The sequence below is a fragment of the Saccopteryx bilineata genome, chromosome 7 (genome assembly GCF_036850765.1).
Source record: "Saccopteryx bilineata isolate mSacBil1 chromosome 7, mSacBil1_pri_phased_curated, whole genome shotgun sequence".
Lineage (NCBI taxonomy): Eukaryota > Metazoa > Chordata > Mammalia > Chiroptera > Emballonuridae > Saccopteryx > Saccopteryx bilineata.
The window spans coordinates 17,080,863-17,100,075 of NC_089496.1; the positions used below are offsets into that span (position 1 = coordinate 17,080,863).

General features: G+C 44.6%; 1 protein-coding gene and 1 pseudogene across 1 annotated transcript; both read left to right on the plus strand.

Annotated features, from left to right (window-relative positions):
- The first annotated feature begins 2,143 nt into the window (after positions 1–2,143).
- LOC136310468 (ubiquitin-like protein 4A) lies at positions 2,144–3,433 on the plus strand. Its single transcript, XM_066239113.1, is given in 2 exon segments — positions 2,144–2,547; positions 2,549–3,433. Coding segments are annotated over 2 exon segments (477 nt in total). The 5' UTR covers positions 2,144–2,185; the 3' UTR covers positions 2,664–3,433.
- A 13,842-nt stretch (positions 3,434–17,275) lies between these two features.
- On the plus strand, positions 17,276–18,840 carry LOC136310558 (ubiA prenyltransferase domain-containing protein 1-like; annotated as a pseudogene).
- Positions 18,841–19,213: the final 373 nt, after the last annotated feature.

Below are 19,213 nucleotides of genomic sequence, written 5' to 3' on the forward strand. Positions count from 1 at the left end.
AAAACTGTGGACTTTCTAATAGACACTAGAGCAACACATTTGGTCTTAACTGAACCTCTTGGACCTATCACTACTCACAAAATTCCAGTACAAGGGGCCACGGGAAAAACTGCATACTATCCATTGACCACCCAGTGGACAGTCAATCTAGGGCAAGGAACTGTCACCCATCCGTTCTTGGTCATGCTGGAATGTCCCTACCCTTTAATAGGATGGGACTTGTTACAAAAGCCCCAGGCCACAATTTTCTTTCAAAGGGGAAAATACAACTTTAACAATAGGGGCCAATATGAAAACTTCAAACGCCAGGTTGCAACTACTCTTAACCACCCCTCTCTCAGAGGAATATCTCTTACAGGAATCAACTAAGCCAGGAGAGGCCCACAGCCCATCTCTCCTCTGGCAGCTTCAGGAGAGTTATCCAGGAATATGAGCAGAAACCAATCCTCCCAGACTAGCTGCCCACCAGCCGCCTATAGTCATGCAGCTACTAATAACTGCAAGCCTACTCCCTGATGATGACCCAGCCACCCTATGACATGACTGTACAGAGGTAATCAACATCATACAGACTGCCCGACCAGACTTAAAGGACTCTGAGTTGCCAGACGCCAATGAGGTACTGTACACAGATGGGAACAGTTACATACGGCATCAGGTACAAAGGAGCTGCAATAGTGACCCTGGACCGGGTCATCTAAGCGTAGGCACTGAGCAGGGGAACTTCAGACAAAGGCAGAACTCATAGCCTTTATCCAGGCCCTCAGATAAGAAAAGGATCTCTGCCTGACCTGTGGTGGCGCAGTGGATAAAGCGTTGACCTAGAAATGCTGAGGTTGCCGGTTTGAAACCCTGGGCTTGCCAGGTCAAGGCATATATGGGAGTTGATGCTTCCAGCTCCCTCCCCCCTTCTCTCTCTTTGTCTCTCCTTCTCCTCTCTAAAATGAATAAATAAATAAAAAAATAAAAGAAAGAAAGAAAAGGATCTCTGACATCTGCTGATAAGTCATACATTCCTCTGTATGACTGCTCTGCTGAATTAGACTCTGGCCAGGCTGCGGTTCCAGAGTTTTCTGCACAGATGGCAGCAGTGTTGTTGTAGACGGGGTCCAACCTGCTAGAGCAACTGTAGTGACTCTTGATAAGACCATCTAGGCGCAAGCCTTGCCACATAAGACCTCGGCTCAGCGGGCAGAACTTACTGCTCTCACTCAGGCATTGAGGCAGGCCAGGGAAAGAATACCAGAGACTATAGCCCTTATTTGTTGCCCAGGACACCAGAAAAGGGGACTCATTAGAGACAGAAGGAAATTGGGCAAAAAGCCAAAAATGTAGCCCTAAACCAGTGGGGCCTTTAGAGATTTTAGTAGCTAAAAAGGACCACTAAGAATAAAAGTGTTAGAAATACCAGACAAAAGCCTTTTCTTACCTGAAGACCTAAGTAAAGAGATTAACAACCAGGCCTAGAATCTATTACAGAAGGCATAGCATCCATGTTTAGTCTGTGCCCAAATAAATACTAAGCAAAGTAAAGAAATTATAAAGAAAAACAGGGAAGGAGGAACTTTCCCAGGTAAACGTTTAGAAAAAGTTTTTACGAAAGGATAGTAGAAGTTTCCCTACTAAAAATGAGACTATAATAACAGTTGTTGGCCCTGGCCGGTTGGCTCAGCGGTAGAGCGTCGGCCTGGCGTGCGGGGGACCCGGGTTCGATTCCCGGCCAGGGCACATAGGAGAAGCGCCCATTTGCTTCTCCACCGCCCCCCCTCCTTCCTCTCTGTCTCTCTCTTCCCCTCCCGCAGCCAAGGCTCCATTGGAGCAAAGCTGGCCCGGGCGCTGGGGATGGCTCCTTGGCCTCTGCCCCAGGCGCTAGAGTGGCTCTGGTCGCGACAGAGCGACACCCCAGAGGGGCAGAGCATCGCCCCCTGGTGGGCAGAGCGTCGCCCCTGGTGGGCGTGCCGGGTGGATCCCGGTCGGGCGCATGCGGGAGTCTGTCTGACTGTCTCTCCCCGTTTCCAGCTTCAGAAAAATACAAAAAAAAACAAACAAAAAAAAAAATAACAGTTGTTAAGAAATTACTAGGGCGGGCGGTTCCGCGCGCGCCCGGCGTGGCGGCGTGCGGCGGGGGGCTATTGGGGTGCTATTGGGGTGCGTGTCTGACTGAGTGCACGCAGCAGAGGCCGTCATGCAGCTGACAGTGAAGGCTCTTCAGGGCCGTGAGTGCAGCCTACAGGTGTCCGAGGATGAGCTGGTGTCCACGCTGAAACATCTGGTCTCTGAGAAGCTGAACGTCCTCGTGTGCCAGCAGCGGCTGTTATTCAAGGGCAAGGCCCTTGCAGATGGCAAAAGACTCTCTGATTATAGCATTGGGCCCAATTCCAAGCTCAACCTAGTCATCAAACCTCTGGAAAAGGTGTTACTGGAAGAAAGCGCCGCCTGGAAACTGGTTGAGGCTCCACCCCCACGCCCACCAGCCTGGCAGCTCATTGCAAAAATCCTAGCACTCCACTTCAGTGCTGCAGATGCCAGCAGAGTCCTGGATCAACTAGAGGGATTATGAGAGATTTCTAAGCCGCCTGACCCTGGATGACATCGAACGTTTAGCTAGCCGCTTCCTGTACCCCGAAGTCACTGAAGCTATGGAGAAGGGGTTCTCCAAATAGGATTCACAGAGTGTGGGGATGAGCCCTGCCAGGCTGCAAGCTGCATGTAGCATTAAATGTGTTCTCATGTTGCAATTTGGCTTATAATAATAATAGCTGACAGGTACCCTGGAACCTGTACCCAGCTCTTGCTAGGTTCCAGGCACCACTGAAAGCACTTGACCTGGGTTTGCTCTTGCACCTTGAACAAAATGTGAGACAGCTGAGGCTCCTTGCAGTGAAATGGGGAAGCCAGAATCCAAGTCCAGCCAGTTTCTAGAAGTGCCTCAGGATAAGATGGAAAAGGGGACCTTTGGAAGATTCCAAAGGATGGGCTTTGGCATTTAGTGTTTAGCCCACTGAGAATAAATCCTCAAGTGACTCCTTTTCAGACCTCTGGCATTGGTGAGAGGTCAGGTGACAGCCAGCCCTGGATTCCCTCCGCTGCTACAGCCAGTGCACACTCAATGAAGGAAAGGCAGGTTGGGGAGTTAGGGATGAACATTGCCCAGCTCTACGGCATGATCTCAGGCAAGTGCCTGTGCCATATTGGTCCCTAGCCATTGACTGCCCACTGAAGGCCACTCTTTAAATCTCACTCAATTTCCTTCACCTTACCCCAGACCCAGGGTGGGGGGCTGTCTATAGAAGTCTTCCCTTTTGTGTTTCATAAACAAACAGGACAGAAACCAAATGATGACCAAGCATGGCCCAGAGATGGGGTATCCTGGCCCTCCTGTCACAGCTCTTCCCTGGACACCGCCTTTGCTTGTCTCTCACTGGACACGGCAGGCTTTGCTCCCTAGGGGTGACAGGTGACTGGCTTGAGGTCACTCAGCAAAGCAGTGCCAGAGCCAGGACTTAGCCTGGCCCCCACATCATGTGCTCACCCTACAATGGAAGTGGACCCTTCCCCCACCATATATGCACAAGGGCTTTCACTTTGCACGACCCTTACTGTCATTAGAGGAAACTTTGGGATGCCAGGGAGGGGGCAGAAGCACATCCTGGTGGCACTGATCTCCCCACCCTACCTGGTATGGGCGCTAGATGTTATCTAGCTAGACACCTGCTCCTTGGAGGAGGCGACCCCGGACAGTTGAGGCTGGAAGGAAGCTGTGTGCACAGGAGGATGGATGCTCCAGCCCCATCACCATCCCCGCCTAAGGCCCTTCTACCTGGGTCCCTGGGCTGGGAAGACAGAGGCCTTACGGGTGAAGGATTTCAAGAGCGGAAGGAAGCCCCTGGCCCACCTGAGAGCTGAGAATATCAAAGAGCAGGGCCCACATAGAAGTCTATGTGATCCAGCCGCTCAGTCAGGAAGTTTATGTTGCAATTTTAAATAGCGCTAAAGGTGAATGTGAGACTTAGACTTTGATCCAAAAAGAACTATACTAGCTAGGCTGCTGTTGGTTTCCAGTAATTGGTTTAGCCATAAAAGAAATTGGTTTAAACAAGAAAGGAAACTTAACTGGTTTACAAAACTGAGAAGTCCAGACCTGTGGTGGCCCAGTGGATAAAGCATCGACCTGGAAATGCTGAGGTTGCCGGTTCGAAACCCTGGGCTCGCCTGATCAAGGTACATATGAGAGTTGATGCTTCTAGCTCCTCCCCCACCTTCTCTCTCTCTGTCTGTCCTCTCTCTCTCTCTCTGTCTCTCCCTCTCCTCTCTAAAATGAATAAATAAAATAAAAAAATATTTAAAAACAAACAAACAAAAAAACAAAAAAAAAAAACTGAGAAGTCCAGGGTATTGGCAACAGATGAACAATTTCACCAAATACCCAGTTTCTTCCTACCTCCCCTGTGCACTCACTCTGCAGTGTCTGCTATGTCCCAGGCTGCCGCCTCAGGATCAAAGATGGCTGCCTTCAGCTTCCACTGAAGCCCTTGTTCATAGCCAGCAAGGTGCACCTTCTGGCCCTGTAGTATAGCTTCTTTCTTGGATGCCCCCAGCAAGTAAAAAAAAAAAAAAATTACTGTATGTTACCCATTAATATTAGGTATAATAATATTATATCTAAGGTCTCACAGTAGGAAAGGCACTCAATATTACTTAGAAATTACATTGTACTTATAGGCCTCAGAGTTTGAGAAAAATAAACCAAACTCTGACAAAGTCCTGATCAAATTTATTCTAAAAACTGGTGAAAACTGGACTTACTCCCCCAGTTTTGCTAAAAGCTAAATGCCCCCCTACTGGGCAAAATTCACCCCATATAGAATTTTACTAGACAAGGTGATACCTCTTCTTTCTAAGCTCCTTTGGAGACCCCCTTGGAGATGGTGCAAACAGATCCCACCAATCCCTGTAAGCTGACCCTGAAAAGGATAACATGCTCTGCTTCAGCCACAAACCGGAAGCTTGCTGGTCTACGCACACTGAAGCCTGAGGCACCTCCCAGAGGGGTTCCTTATAATTGGACTCTGGGGAGGAAGAGAAACTGAGGTCAAAGGAAAACCAGAACAAGTCATCTTAAGGGTTGATGCATGTACTGCTATGAGTCATACAGAAGGGAGATATAAGTCCCTTTACTAGAAAGGAAGCTACAAGGTAAATGAAAAATATATATGTGCTTATAGCTACCCGTATTAAGTAACCTATAAATATTAGCTACTTAGAGAGAAGACACCTCCAAGAGGAAGTATATGTTAAAGAAAAATTACTTGTTGCCAGCTTGGTTGTCACTAAAGGTTAAGATTTTTAAAATTAAAAGTTCTGACTATAAAAGAATTGTATGGTTTTGATAATGAAAGGTGTAAAGTATAGAAATACTTTTAAAAGAAAAAGGAAAAATGTAAGTTGTTATGAAGGCTAGTTATTTCTGAATAGATTAAAAAGTTCATAAAAATTGAAAATTAATGGAAGTTGTAAAAGGTTTATACAGGTTGTAAGAAGTTAATCAGTAGCATTTGTTTCTTCAGTAGACTGTATTACTGTTAATGAAAACATCGAGTCTACCTGTTAAATATGTACAAAAGGCATCACTGTTTCTGTTGCATGTTATAGGCTGATGTTCCTACTTACAGGGTCTGCAGATCACTGATCCTAGCCTTAACTTTAGGCCCCTGCCTACTCAACAGCCTCGTGCACCTCGTTAAAATGAGTCAAGGATTTGACTCATGATATAAAACTAGCAGGGAATGTGATAAGGTGTCAAGGAATTGCAAAAATTGTTAACATTAGTATTTTAAAAGGAAGAGTCAGGCCCCCTTATCCCTCCTTTCTGAGGAAGAAAAAAACAAGCAGAGCTTACAAGGGGCAGAAATCAGCTAGTCATAGTTTAACTAGTTCCTAGAGTTCTCTGGAAGGACTGACGCCACTTGCTAGACAGAGCAAATAAGATAGAGCCTATCTGAAACCCCTTCCTCTTCTCCTATCTTAAAAACCTTTAGGATACAATGTTTATGTACCTTAATTAATAATTCCTGCATTAATCCTAATTCTTCCTCCCATCCTGGAGTCATGAGAGTGACTTATACCTCTACGATCCCACTCCCCTTGCTTGAAAAACCTGTATTCTGTAACATTTTATATGCTTTCTATTGTAATAATCATCCTTCTGAAATTCTTTATATGTACAAAACTTGTAAACTAAGCAAGCGGGGACTTGCTTATTAGATTTCCTAATGAGCTAGCCCCAACATTCTTAGCAAAGGTACAGTGGTACCTTGAGATACGAACAGACCAACATACAATTTTTTTTTAAAATACAAGCTGCGACTCAGTCTGTATTTTTGTTCAAGATCCGAGTGAAATTCTGAGATACGAGTCATGATTTGGGAAGCTGCCGCTAGTTGGTGCGTTGGTGTACGGGTCCAGTATCAGCAGTTTGATATACAAGTTGACTGGCTTATGAGCTCAGTTACAGAACAAATTTAATTCATATTTCAAGGTACCACTAATTTCATTTAGCTTCTCTCCTTATCCTAAGCTAAACATTTCATTTCCCACTATTGTAGTGACAGGGATAGGTGTTAGACCCTAGAAAATTTGGGAATGTCTTTGATATGTAAAACATTTACCACTACTGTGTTGATATGTAAAATACATATTTATCACTACTGTGTAATTACCTTGTGGTCTTGATGTATAGGAATATTTTTCCTTTTAATAGATCGTATAGGTAAATGTTGTAAGCTTATCAGTAAATGACTTCAGTACCTTTGCTCCCCCTCCTTTTACCCTCAACCCCCTCAAGTATGTGATCATGTCTATATAACCAGCCTCAGGACTATGATCTATGCTGCACGATTTGGGTGAGCTATACCCCATGTATGCCTTGTCAGCTTAATATTAATATGAATAAAAGCTCTTTCTAAAATTTGTTTTGAAACCTGCCTTGGTATCTCTATGTAACCCACAAACTACACTATTTTATAACATCAGGATAATGCTCTAACCAACTGAGCTATCCAGTCAGGGCACTGCGTTACTTTTTTAAAGTTCAGCAGTTGATTTTGATGCAGTTGGGTCTGTGGCGCATGCATTGAAGATTCACTGAAGTAGATAGATCATTGCTATGGATTGACTGTGTCCCACCAATATTTATATGTTAAAGTCCTAACTGCCAATGTGATGATATTAGGAGGTAGAGACTTCAGGAGATAATTAGGTTTAGGTGAGATCATGAGAATAGGGCCCTCATGAGGGGATTAGAGAAGAAATATCAAGGTCCTCTGTCTCCCCATTTGAGGACACAGCCAGAAAGCCGCTATCTAAGAGCAAGGAAGAGGACTGTCAACAGAAATTGAATCAGCTGACACCTTGATCTTGGACTTCCCAGCCACCACAACTGTGAGAAACAAATGTCTGCTGTTAAGCCACCCAGGCTATGGCATTTTGTTTTGGCAGCTTCAGCTGACAATGACAACCATAAAGTAGATACATGAAGTCGACCCCCTCTATAATGTTGAGAAAGTTTCAGCCATCATAACACAGAGTTTTTCAACTGGTTTGGGGTCATAGTTTGAACATAAGTCCAAAACTATGTTATGCTAGGCTATGGGAGGCTGGGGTTTAGATGTTGAGTAAAGCATATAAGTCATTGTTGGGTGGTAATAGATTCTGCAGAGTAAAACTCTGCATTGAAACTTTGTCTTAGACAGAATATTCCTTTTGGGGGATACGTGGTACTTTCTCTCCTTATACTTCATTTGTGTACATGCTTTCTTTGCCACTAGACCAGGCATGGCCAACATACAGCCTGCAGGCCAGATGCGGCCCACGTAATGAGTTTATGCAGCCCATGATTAAATTTTTAATATTCTCCACTACTTTAATATCTCAGCTACTCAGAAGTGAAAGCGTCTTTGATTACTGGAAATCGAGATATTTAAGAAGATAGTGATACGCGGAAAAGAATCCCATGTGTGACTAATCCAGGGTTAACTTCCAATATGTCAAATGGATTCACAATACTTCTTTATTTTTTTTTAAAATTCCATTATAAAGATTTATAACTTTTACACATGTAGCCCCATGTTCATTGCAGCACTGTTCACAGTGGCCAAGACATGGAAACAACCAAAAAGCCCTTCAATAGAAGACTGGATAAAGAAGATGTGGCACATATACACTGTGGAATACTACTCAGCCATAAGAAATGATGACATCAGATCATTTACAGCAAAATGGTGGGATCTTGATAACATTATACGGAGTGAAATAAGTAAATCAGAAAAAAACAAGAACTACATGATTCCATACATTGGTGGAACACAAAAACGAGACTAAGAGACATGGACAAGAGTGTGGTGGTTACCAGGGGTGGGGGGAGGGAGGACGCAGGAGGGAGGGAGGGAGAAAGTTAGGGGGAGGGGGAGGGGCACAGAGAAAACTAGACAGAGGGTGACAGAGGACAATCTGACTCTGGGTGAGGGGTATGCAACATAATTCAATGACAAGATAACCTAGACATGTTTTCTTTGAATATATGTACCCTGAATTATTAATGTCATCCCATTAACATTAATAAAAATTTATAAAAAAAAAGATTTATAACTTTTGTATTCGTCTGTACTCGATATGAACTGTTTGATGTTTAGCAGTGATGTGAAACCCACATTCTTTTAGGTGGAGTTTGCCAGTGCACACCCAAGGTCAAACAATTCGTTATTTTTGTGGTCAAGTGTGCTGAATCAAGTGGCATTGTAGCATAGACAATAGCTACAGTTGATAACTGAAAATATGTCCAGGCTGTTTGTAAAATGAAATAATTGTTTTATTTGCGATATAACCCCTTCAAGCTCATTCTATTAAATATTGTTTCAAAGTTTATAAAAAATAAATAAATAAATAAATTTAAAAAGGCCTGACCTGTGGTGGCGCAGTGAATAAAGCCACAAACTGTAAATGCTGAGGTCGCTGGTTCGAAACCCTGGGCTTGCCTGGTCAAGGCACATATGGGAGTTGATGCTTCTAGCTCCTCCCCCCTTCTCTCTCTCTGTCTCTCCTCTCTCTCTCTCTCTCTGTCTCTCCCTCTCCTCTCTAAAATGAATAAAAAAAAAGTTAAAAAAAATTAAATATTGTTTCAATTGATTGTAATACAGTTTGGATATTTATACAGTATGTAATTATATTTTAATTAAAATATACTTTTATTAAAATAATATTGTATATTAAAATTTTTTTCACTCACATTTATTCACAAACAAATTACATAATAAAATTTTGTTTACTTAAATGAATCATTTTTGTATTTAACATTTTTTTTTTTTTATTTATTCATTTTAGAGAGGAGACAGAGAGGGACAGAGAGAGACAGAGAGAGAGGAGCTGGAAGCATCAACTCCCATATGTGCCTTGACCAGGCAAGCCCAGGGTTTCAAACCAGCGACCTCAGCATTTCCAGGTCAATGCTTTATCCACTGTGCTACCACAGGTCAGGCAACATTTTTTAATTTTAATATTTTGTCTGGCTCATGAAAAAAGTTTTCTTTCCAATCTGTCCTGGGGGCAAAAACTGTTGGCCACGCGTGCACTAGACCCTGACCTTTAAGTCCATGTATTATATCATTTCATCTATATCCTTCATCATTGTACCTTTAACATATCTTAACCACAATAATGTTATCAAACTTAAAATGATACAACCATAAATTTCATACCGTCAAATATGCAGTTAGTGTCCCAGTTTTCCCAATTGTAACTATAAGTACTAATTTTGCTTTGATCTGTCTAAATCAGGATCCAAACAAAGCCCACATGTCAAATTTGCACAGTTGATCTGTCTCACAAGTCTTCTAACCTATGAATTCCCCTTCTTTTTCTCTTCCTGAAGCTTTTTTTTGTTATTGAAAACGCCATTTGTCCTGTGGAGATATCTACAGTCTGGATTTTTCTGATTGAATTTCTGTGTTATGTTCCCTTAACATGTTCTTTACTCCTGCAGACTAGTAGGTAGAATATACACCTAGAGGTTTGATAAGATTCAGACCCCCTTCTTTTTCAGAGGGGGTGACAAAATGCTTCTCTGTCTGGTTATTACTGTTGTATAACCAATTACTGCCTAACTCAGCAGCTTAAACAACTTTTTAATTTTTCTCATGATTAAAAAAAAAGGATTTTATTTATTCATTTTTAGAGAGGAGAGAGAGAGAGAGAGAGATGAGGAGAGGTGCAGGAAGCATCAACTCCCATATGTACCTTGACTGGGCAAGCCTGGGGTTTCAAACTGGCAACACCAGCATTTCAGGTCAATGCTTTATCCACTGCGCCACCACAGGTCAGGCTTGCTCATGATTTTATAGGTCAAGAATTTGGGAAGGGAAACAGGCATAGTTTATCTCTGGTTCTGGGGCTTTCGCTGCAGCTAAAACTCACACATTCACATACACATACACACACGCACACACACACGCATGCCCCAATATTACTGCTGCAACATAGAATATAGTTTTAAATTTCTTTATACTTTGCTATGAGATGAACTGTGTCCCCTTAAATTACTATGCTAAAGTATCTCAGAATGTGACTATATTTGGAGACTGAGTCTTCAAAGAAGTAACCAATGTTAAATGAGGTCATTAGGATGGGCCCTAATCTTTTATGACTAGTGTCCCTTAAGAAGAGGCAATTAGGACACAGATATGCACAGAGAGAAGACAATGTGAAGACACAGGGAGAAGACAGCCATCTTTATGTCAAGGAGAGAGGCCTTGGAAAGAACCTAACCCTGCTGACACCTGACCTTAGACTTCTAGCCTCCAGATCTGTGAAGAAATGCATTTCTGTTGTATAAGTCACCTAGTTTCTGGTACTCTGTTATAGCAGCTGTAGCAAACTAATACAGTTTCTTTTTCTCTTTAGACTATCATAGTAGGGATATAGTCAGTGTTATATATTTTAAATTTATTTAAATATACAGAGAGGAAATAATTTTTCTCTGTATAGTTGTCATTAATTCAATACAGAATTAGATTCATTTGTTTTATTTGCTTTCAATTTTTAGGAGTTTCTTTTTTTAACCCATCTTTATTAGATTTTGTTTTATAATTATTTAAAACACATGCCTGGTTCCAGGCCCTGGCCAGTTGGTTAGAGCATTGTCCCAATACTCCAAGGTTTGCATATTTCCTGTCAGGGCACATACAAGAAGTTACCAATGAATGAAACAGGTGGAACAATAAATCATTGTTTCTCTCTCTTTCCCTCAAATCAATAAATAAAATTCTTTTGCCTGGCCTGACCAGGATGTGGTGCAGTGGATAGAGCGTCAGACTGGGATGCTGAGGACCCAGGTTCAAAACCCTGAGCTCGCCAACTTAAGCGTGGGCTCATCTGGTTTGAGCAAGGCTCACCAGCTTGAGTCTAAAGGTCGCTGGCTAGAGCAAGGGGTCACTCGGTCTGCTGTAGCCCCACGATCAAGGCACATATGAGAAATCAATCAATGAACAACGAAGGTGTTGCAACGAAGACTTGATGCATCTCATCTCTCTCCCTTCCTGTCTGTCTGGCCCTATCTGTCCCTCTCTCTGTCTCTGTTGTTTAAATAAATAAATAAATAAATAAATAAAATTTAAAATGTATGGTTCTGAAGTCAAATCTACAAAATGAAGTATACATTGAGAGAAGTCAAGTCTAGCTTCTAGTTCTCTCCCCTTTACTCTATTCCCCCATCTCCTTATAGATAATTTTATAATGTTTGGTATATCCTTCTATTTTAAAAAAGGCAAAAACATATAAGTAGTTGTATTTCCCCTTCTTAGCTAATAATAGCATACTCTACACACTGTCCCACACCTCGCTTTTTTTACTTAAAGTATAAGTCAGAGATTGCATTAACACACATAGTTCTCTTTCTTTTTACAGCTGCACAAAACTCCATTGTGTAGATGTGCCCTACAGGTGAACATCTATGTTGTTTCCAGTCTTTTGCTGTTACATAAAGTGTGCTTGTAGCTTCTTTGGGTGTCTGAAACTTTAGGATAAAATCTGCCAGGGTCCTACATCCATACCTGTCTCAAAGTGAGCTATTTCTATTGCTGAGATATCACATCTTTCACTCTTTCTTAACTCACTTTGAATGTGATATCTGTAGCATGAATATCTCAAGCTCCTATATTCAAAATAACAACTATCGGGCTTTTGAAGAAAAAAAGCAATCTATATTTTTGGGAATTACTTCCTCCTCCCTCCCACTTCCCTTTAGCAAGACCAAAATCAGGGATTATACAAATGCTCTGGTCAGTATGCCTTAGATCTAGAACAGGAGTCAGATACCACATCTACTTAGATACCATCTCCCTACCACTGGTATGGAGAGCGTCCTGCTCCATTCACTCATTCAGAAAATATTTAATAAATGTGTGTTATGTACCAGACAGCATGGCTAGGTGCTAAAGATAAAACAGCGAGGCAAGTAACTTCAGTTATCTATCTTCTTGGAAATCAGACAGAGGCTCTTAGGTCCTGTGACTGGGTCAAGCCATTTTGGTCCACACATTAAACAGTATTTAGTTATCCTTTCTCTAAGGAGCTTGCAGCCTCAAAAATGTCATCATCTTCCCAAGGGGAACAAACTGAGAGTGTTTCCTCATTTTATGGGCAATGCTGGGAAAAGGCATCTAGATGTGGATCCAATGGGAGTCATTGCTCTAATTCTAATGGCATGTACATAAAGCCTTTCCTCCACATGGTGTGTGTGTGTGTGTGTGTGTGTGTGTGTGTGTGTGTGTGTGTGTGTGTTGGGGGGGAGACAAGCAGACAGGAGAGAGATGAGAAGCATCAATTCTTCACTGCGGCATCTTAGTTGTTCATTGATTGCTTTCTCATATGTACCTTGACTGGGGAGCTCCAGCCAAGTCAGTGACCATGGGGTCATGTCTATGATGCCACACTCAAGCCAGCAACCCCATGCTCAAGCTCGTGAGTCTGAGCTCAAGTCAGCAACCTCGGGGTTTCAAATCTGGATCTTCTGAGTCCCAGGCCATTGCTGTATTCACTGCACCACTGCCTGGTCAGGCTCCATATGCCTCTTCTAAATCAATTATGCCTCTGTTTTAATTTTGCACTTATTTTGCTCTGGACTCCCAAGTTCTTTTTATAAGAACAATAGTCACCATTCATTGAATATTTACTATGGTCCAGGCACTGTTGTTAAGTTCTTTACACTTAAATCATGAAGTCCTCCCAGTTACAGGGTAGGTACTCCTATTAGCACAGAGAACACTGAGGTTTAGGGGGCTTAGTAACAGGATGGAGATCACACATCTGATAAGGGCAGACAAAATTAGAGAAGTCACATAGTGAAGGTGAGGAATTCTCTGATGTGATTAATAGAATGTAGTCAGAATTGTAATAGTAACACCCAACTTTTATTGAGCACTTACTTTGTACCAAGTGCTGAGTGCTTTATGTATGTCTATTAGGATGAAATTCTTCATCACCCCTGATGTTTTCTCCCACATGGAGGATTTCCAATTTCTTCCTCCTCCATGACTCACTCCTCCCAGGAGTAGGGAAGGACAAGAGGCTGGGAAAAGGAGGAGGAACAACTTTCCAGTGGCGAGTTTGGAGTGGGAACCTGAATGCGTGGCTCAGCCCTGTTTCTCTCCAGGGCAACCAGCCTCCTCTCAAGCTTGTTATTGGCTCTGTTTCCGAGGATGAGCGGTTTCCACGGACGGTTCCCCATTGGGAGGCCAGCCCTAGCCTGTGTAGTTGCCCTATCTCATCTTGGGGTTCACTTATCCACAAATATAAACCACTGACTCCAATATAAAATTTATCAGTGATAAAGTTGATATATCTGACCTCATTTGTTGCCTATTCCTTAGAAACTCAGAACTCTGTAGGGGACGAGGGTGACCTTTATTACCTCCTCTTCAATCCCCAAAATACTGTCTCATTGAACCCTAATAAGAATTTCATTAGAAAGATATCTTCTCCCAGATAAGAAAACTGGTAGTCCTCATTTGGCTACTCTCACTGAAGAAGGATAAATATTTACTCTTGGTTCAGGGTTAGATGAAATTAAAGCACATAAGAGTGTTTGCAAACTTAAATCTAGGCAAACAGAAGACCATAGGGGGCTGGCTCTGGCTCTGGCTCTGACACTCACAGACAGGGGCAGCAGAACCTTGATCACGTACCTCTCTACTTCTTTCTGCTGCCTTTCTCAGCAAAGTAACGGCTGGTGCACTCTGCAATCCATTCCTGCTCTGACGTCCGTGACTGTGATTCAGAGCTGACTAGCCTTTGACTGTTTCCCCTGGCTTCCCCTGTGTCATTGAGGGCTTTTGGATGCTGACGTTCCCCTTGACTGAGCTAGGCCCAGTCCCTGGAGGCCCCAGGGTGCTTCAAACTCCCTCTTGTTTAATGGGCTCTGCCTTTTGACGTTTGCAGCTGTTGCCTTTGGTTGCTATGCAACATAACACGCCCACACTTCCTTTCGGCTTGCTAACCTCGGATGTGCGGTCAGACTTGTGGTCTGCCCAGCTCTCCCAAGCCCAGCCCCTCAGGGGCTTTTCCTGGCTTTCTCCGGAAGACCCCTGACAGGGAAAGAAGCCCCAGCTATCCCTAGGGAGGAGTGGGGGCTTCAGTAAAATCACTCAGATACTTTCCCCCAAAACTGCACAGGTGAGAATTAGAAAGAGTAATCTAAAGGGATCCAGGCTCAGTAGTAAGAGGCTGATACAGAACAGTGAGTTCTGCCATTGAAAATCCTGTCCTTTGAGTGCTATCATGAAATCTAGTTTCGTCACCAGTTTATTGGGTTGATGGAGACCTTGTGGTCTACGAGAAATTTCATCTGATTCTGAAACTCTGTGGTTTAACAACAGAGCAAGGCAAAATAACAGAGAACAGGAAGTGGAAAAAACAGTTTGCCTAGTGGAAACTCCCTTTTGTTTACCTACATTCTTCCAAAACAGCAAAGGAGCTCAGATACCCACCCATCACGGGGAAGGGGGAGGTATTACAGACGGCATCCCATAGAAGGATGTTCCATATAAATTTGATATGCCAGTTCTTCTGAAGAGCATTCCTAAGACATCATTCAGGGCGGGACCTAGAGGTGGTGTCTCCCCACCTCTGTAACAAGATAGCTCACTCTCTTTTGCATTTTCTGAAAAATGAAACTGCAGTGAGGCTAGGAAATAAGGACAGAGCAGAGCCACAATCTGAACCAGTGCTAGGGACATCTTTTTAAAAATTTATTATTATTTATTATTTTATTTTACAGAGAAGAGAGAGGAAGGGGGGAGAAAAGGGGGGAGGAACAGGAAGCACCAACTCCCATATGTGCCTTAAACAGGCTAGCCCAGGGTTTTGAACAGGCGACCTCAGTTTTCCAGGTCTATGATTTATCCACTGAGCCACCACAGGTCAGGCGCTAAGGATATCTTTACATACAAATGCTGGGACAGCTCTTCTGTAAGGAAACACAGAGATAGGTGTTGGCTTTGGCCAAGAAGGACAAGAGATATAAAACAAGTACAGATTTTGAAATTGCAAAACGGGGGGCACGACAGTGTGCACCAGAGGGGAAAGGGCTGGCAGCCAGGGTAAGCAAGACTCTTGTCCTTCTGACCCTTGCCCACACAAGACTCACCCCACCATCCATCAGCAGACACTTCCTCACTTAGGCGGGGAGGGTGGTTGTGACCCTGGGTGGCATTTTTCCCAGAATGAAAAATGTGGGTGTTGGCAACCATATCAAAGGCTTGGATTGTTCAGAAACCTCTACACCTCTGATCACCAGACCAGAGCCCAAGGGCCTTTCAAGGCCTCTGGAAACTCTGGAACAATAGACTTGGCCCTCTGCCTATTTGTTTGCGTGGCTTTCTGATAAAGGTGACGCCGCACCTCCCCCCTACCCCCAGCTAGCTGTGCTCCAGATCAATCACCATCCTACCAACCTCCTTTAAGTCCATTCTCACAAATTAAAGGTGGTGCTAGAGCCAACTCCAGCTAGAGATCAGAGCTGCAATGAGGACATTCTACTCTTGGGAGACTGAGACTAGAATTAGGTGAGTGAGGTACTTGTGTCCTAGCACAAAATTTAAGGGGGTGCCAAAAAATGCAGTAAGCAAGATAAATAATTTTAATACAATCTTTTAAAGAATTGTTTTCTATTGATTTGAGAGAGAGGAATGGGGGGGGGGAGAGGAAGAGAGAACCATCAACTTGTTTCACTTAATTCTTCCATTTAGTTGTGCACTCATTGATTGCTTCTTGTGTGTCATGTCTTACACAGGGATCGAATTTGTGACATCTGAAGGGCCAGGTTGATGTTTTATCCAACAAGCCACCCAGCCAGGGCCTTTTAATGCAATCTTTAAATTTTTTGATTTTCTGTTCATTGTGGATTATTTGACATTTGATTTTTAAAACAATTATATCAAAATTTTGTTTATCTTGATTACTGAGTTTCTGTGCCTCCTTAGACTGTGCACCTGAGGTGAGTCCTCACGTGCCTCTCCCGGGCCCCAGCCCTGCTGAGAAAGGGTGGTATTCACAAATAAAGATAGGAGGCATGGAAAAGGCCTATGATAGTCAGGAAGTGAAGGTCCTCCAGAGAGTGAGGAAAGGATGGCCCAGATAACCCAGGCCATGTTTCTTAGGCCTAGATATTGAAATTTGGGGTGGAGATCTGAGAAAAGTCAGCCTGTCATAGGCTACAGATACCTAACCATCTACCAGGAAATGCAACTAGAAAGCCACCTCCAAGAACCGCAATCTGCCAGCCTGAAATCTTGCACAAGGAGGCTAGGGCAAGTGTTAGCAGCAAGCCATTGCCTACTTGGTATTCTTCTACAAGGATTGGAAAGTCTCCTTTTCACTAAGGGACACAGCTGAGTACGCAATCAGTAGAGTAGTCAACCCTTTGGCGCTTGTCATTTTTGTTTAACTAATTTTCCATTAAAATACGCCCATCTCGGCACAAGATGTCATCCCCGGTAGCCCCAGGGAGGCGATCGCCTCCTGGCCTCGAGCTCTAACGCTGGACAGGGGTCCGGAGACACACTTTGCCCACGGGGCAGGAAGCCCAAGCGGTGCTACCGCGCCTCCTGTGGTGCTAGGCCCGCAGGCTGCTGCCCCGGGCCCTGCTGTCTCCCCAGCTCTGCCCTGGGGCGAAATGAAGGAAGGTCAGGGCCGGCCACTCCGCCCTGTTCCCTCCTCCTCTCACCACAGTTGCTGGTCTGTGGGTGGCTTACTGTGAACCCTGACTTCAGCCACGTGCATCTCCATGGCGGCCACGCAGGTCCCGGGGGAGAGGATTAACATCCAGGCGGGAGAAACGGCCAAAGCCGGGGACCTGCTGGGGAACGAAGGTCTGGAGTGGGACAGGCCCCTCCCGCGCTCCTGGAGGCAGAAGTGCGCCTCCTACGTGCTAGCCCTGCCTCACTCACGCCGGTGGCCCCGGGCAGTGCCCTGGCCTATAGATCCCAGGGCGTCCTGGATCCCAGGCTCTTGGTGGGTTGTGCGGTGGTGATCCTGGCTGTGCACGGCGCTGGCAATTTGGTCAACACTTACTATGATTTTTTCCAAGGGCACTGACCACAAAAAGAGTGATTGATTACAGGACCCTAGTGGACCGGATCTTGGAGCCCCACGATGTTGTCTAGTTTGGAGTCTTCCTGTACACTTTGGGTTGTGTCTGTGCCGCTTGCCTCTACTACCTATCCCCTCTGAAACTGGAGCACTTGGCTCTCATCTACTCTAGAGGCCTCTCTGGCTCCTTTCTCTACACAGGAGGCATTGGATTCAAGTACGTGGCTCTGGAAGATTTCGTCATCCTCATCACTTTTGGTCGGCTGGCCGTGATGTTTGCCTACGCAGTCCAGGTGGGGTCGCTGGCGGTCTTCCCGCTGGTCTATGCCATCCCTCTGGCGCTGAGCACCGAGGCCATTCTCCATTCCAACAACACCAGGACGTGGAGTCCGACCAGGAGGCGGGAATCGTCACCCTGGCCATCCTCATAGGCCCCGCCCTCTCCTACGTGCTCTACACGTCCCTGCTCTTCTGATCCTACTTGCTCTTTAGCATCCTGGCCAAACGCTGCAGCATCAGCCTGGCCCTGCCGCTGCTCACCGTTCCCATGGCCTTCTCTCTCGAGAGGCAGTTCCGAAGCCAGACATTCAACAAGCTGCCCCAGAGGACCGCCAAACTCAACCTCCTGCTGGGGCTCTTCTACGTGTTTCGCATCATTCTGGCACCAGCAGGTAGCCTGCCCAAACTCTGAGGGGGCCAGGCGCCCCTCCACCAACACGTCCCCCTATCTGAGAATGTGTCAGAGGCAGAGTGTCTCGGGACAGACGGTGATTCGACAGGGAGGGGCCTAAGTATGGTTTGTGAATTCCCACCTTTTTTTAATTCTTAGGTTCTGGAGATAATGTTCTGTTTCATGGGGAATCTTGAAACCACTTTGTTCTCAGGTGAATTGGTTGCTTGGCCCTTGTTTTATTTATACTTTCCAAGAGGGTGGTGTTAGGTCACTTTAAAGTGACCTAGTCCCAGAAGCCCTGGGACTCGGTGAAGGAGCCACCTGGGCTGGCCTCCAGTCCTGAATGAGTCATGGTAACTTGACTACGCGTCCTGTTTTCTTTGTCTTGTTTTCTTTGTCTTGAAGGATGTGCTAGTGACGGGTGTCAGGCCCCAGTGACACCAAAAACCCCTGTTTCTCATTCCGAGCACTGGCTTCTGAAACCCACAGCCCTCATTAGCAGCCTGCGGCGGTCCCCGCCCTCTGCCTAAATCGAGACTTGGAAGCTTTTGTCCTTCCTCTCTCCTTTCAGTTCTCACAGTGAAGGAGAGTGTCAGCTCACCTGGCAGCAAGATCCAGCTGGGGACTGGGAAGGAAAAAAAAAACCCACCCCAGAAGCAACTGAGAAAATCACTCTGCTTTGGGATTGGTGGGGGGCTGTTTTCCCTCTGTAGAATCTGCTAGAATGATAGGAAGGACCCCGAGCCCTTTCTGTAATACTGCTCACAGAAATAAGGGGATATTTTATTGCTTCATATTCATTTTGAGCCTGACCTGTGGTGGCGCAGAGGATGAAATGTTGACTGGAACTGGCTGAGGTTACCGGTTCGAATCCCTAGGCTTGCCTGGTCAAGGCACATTTGG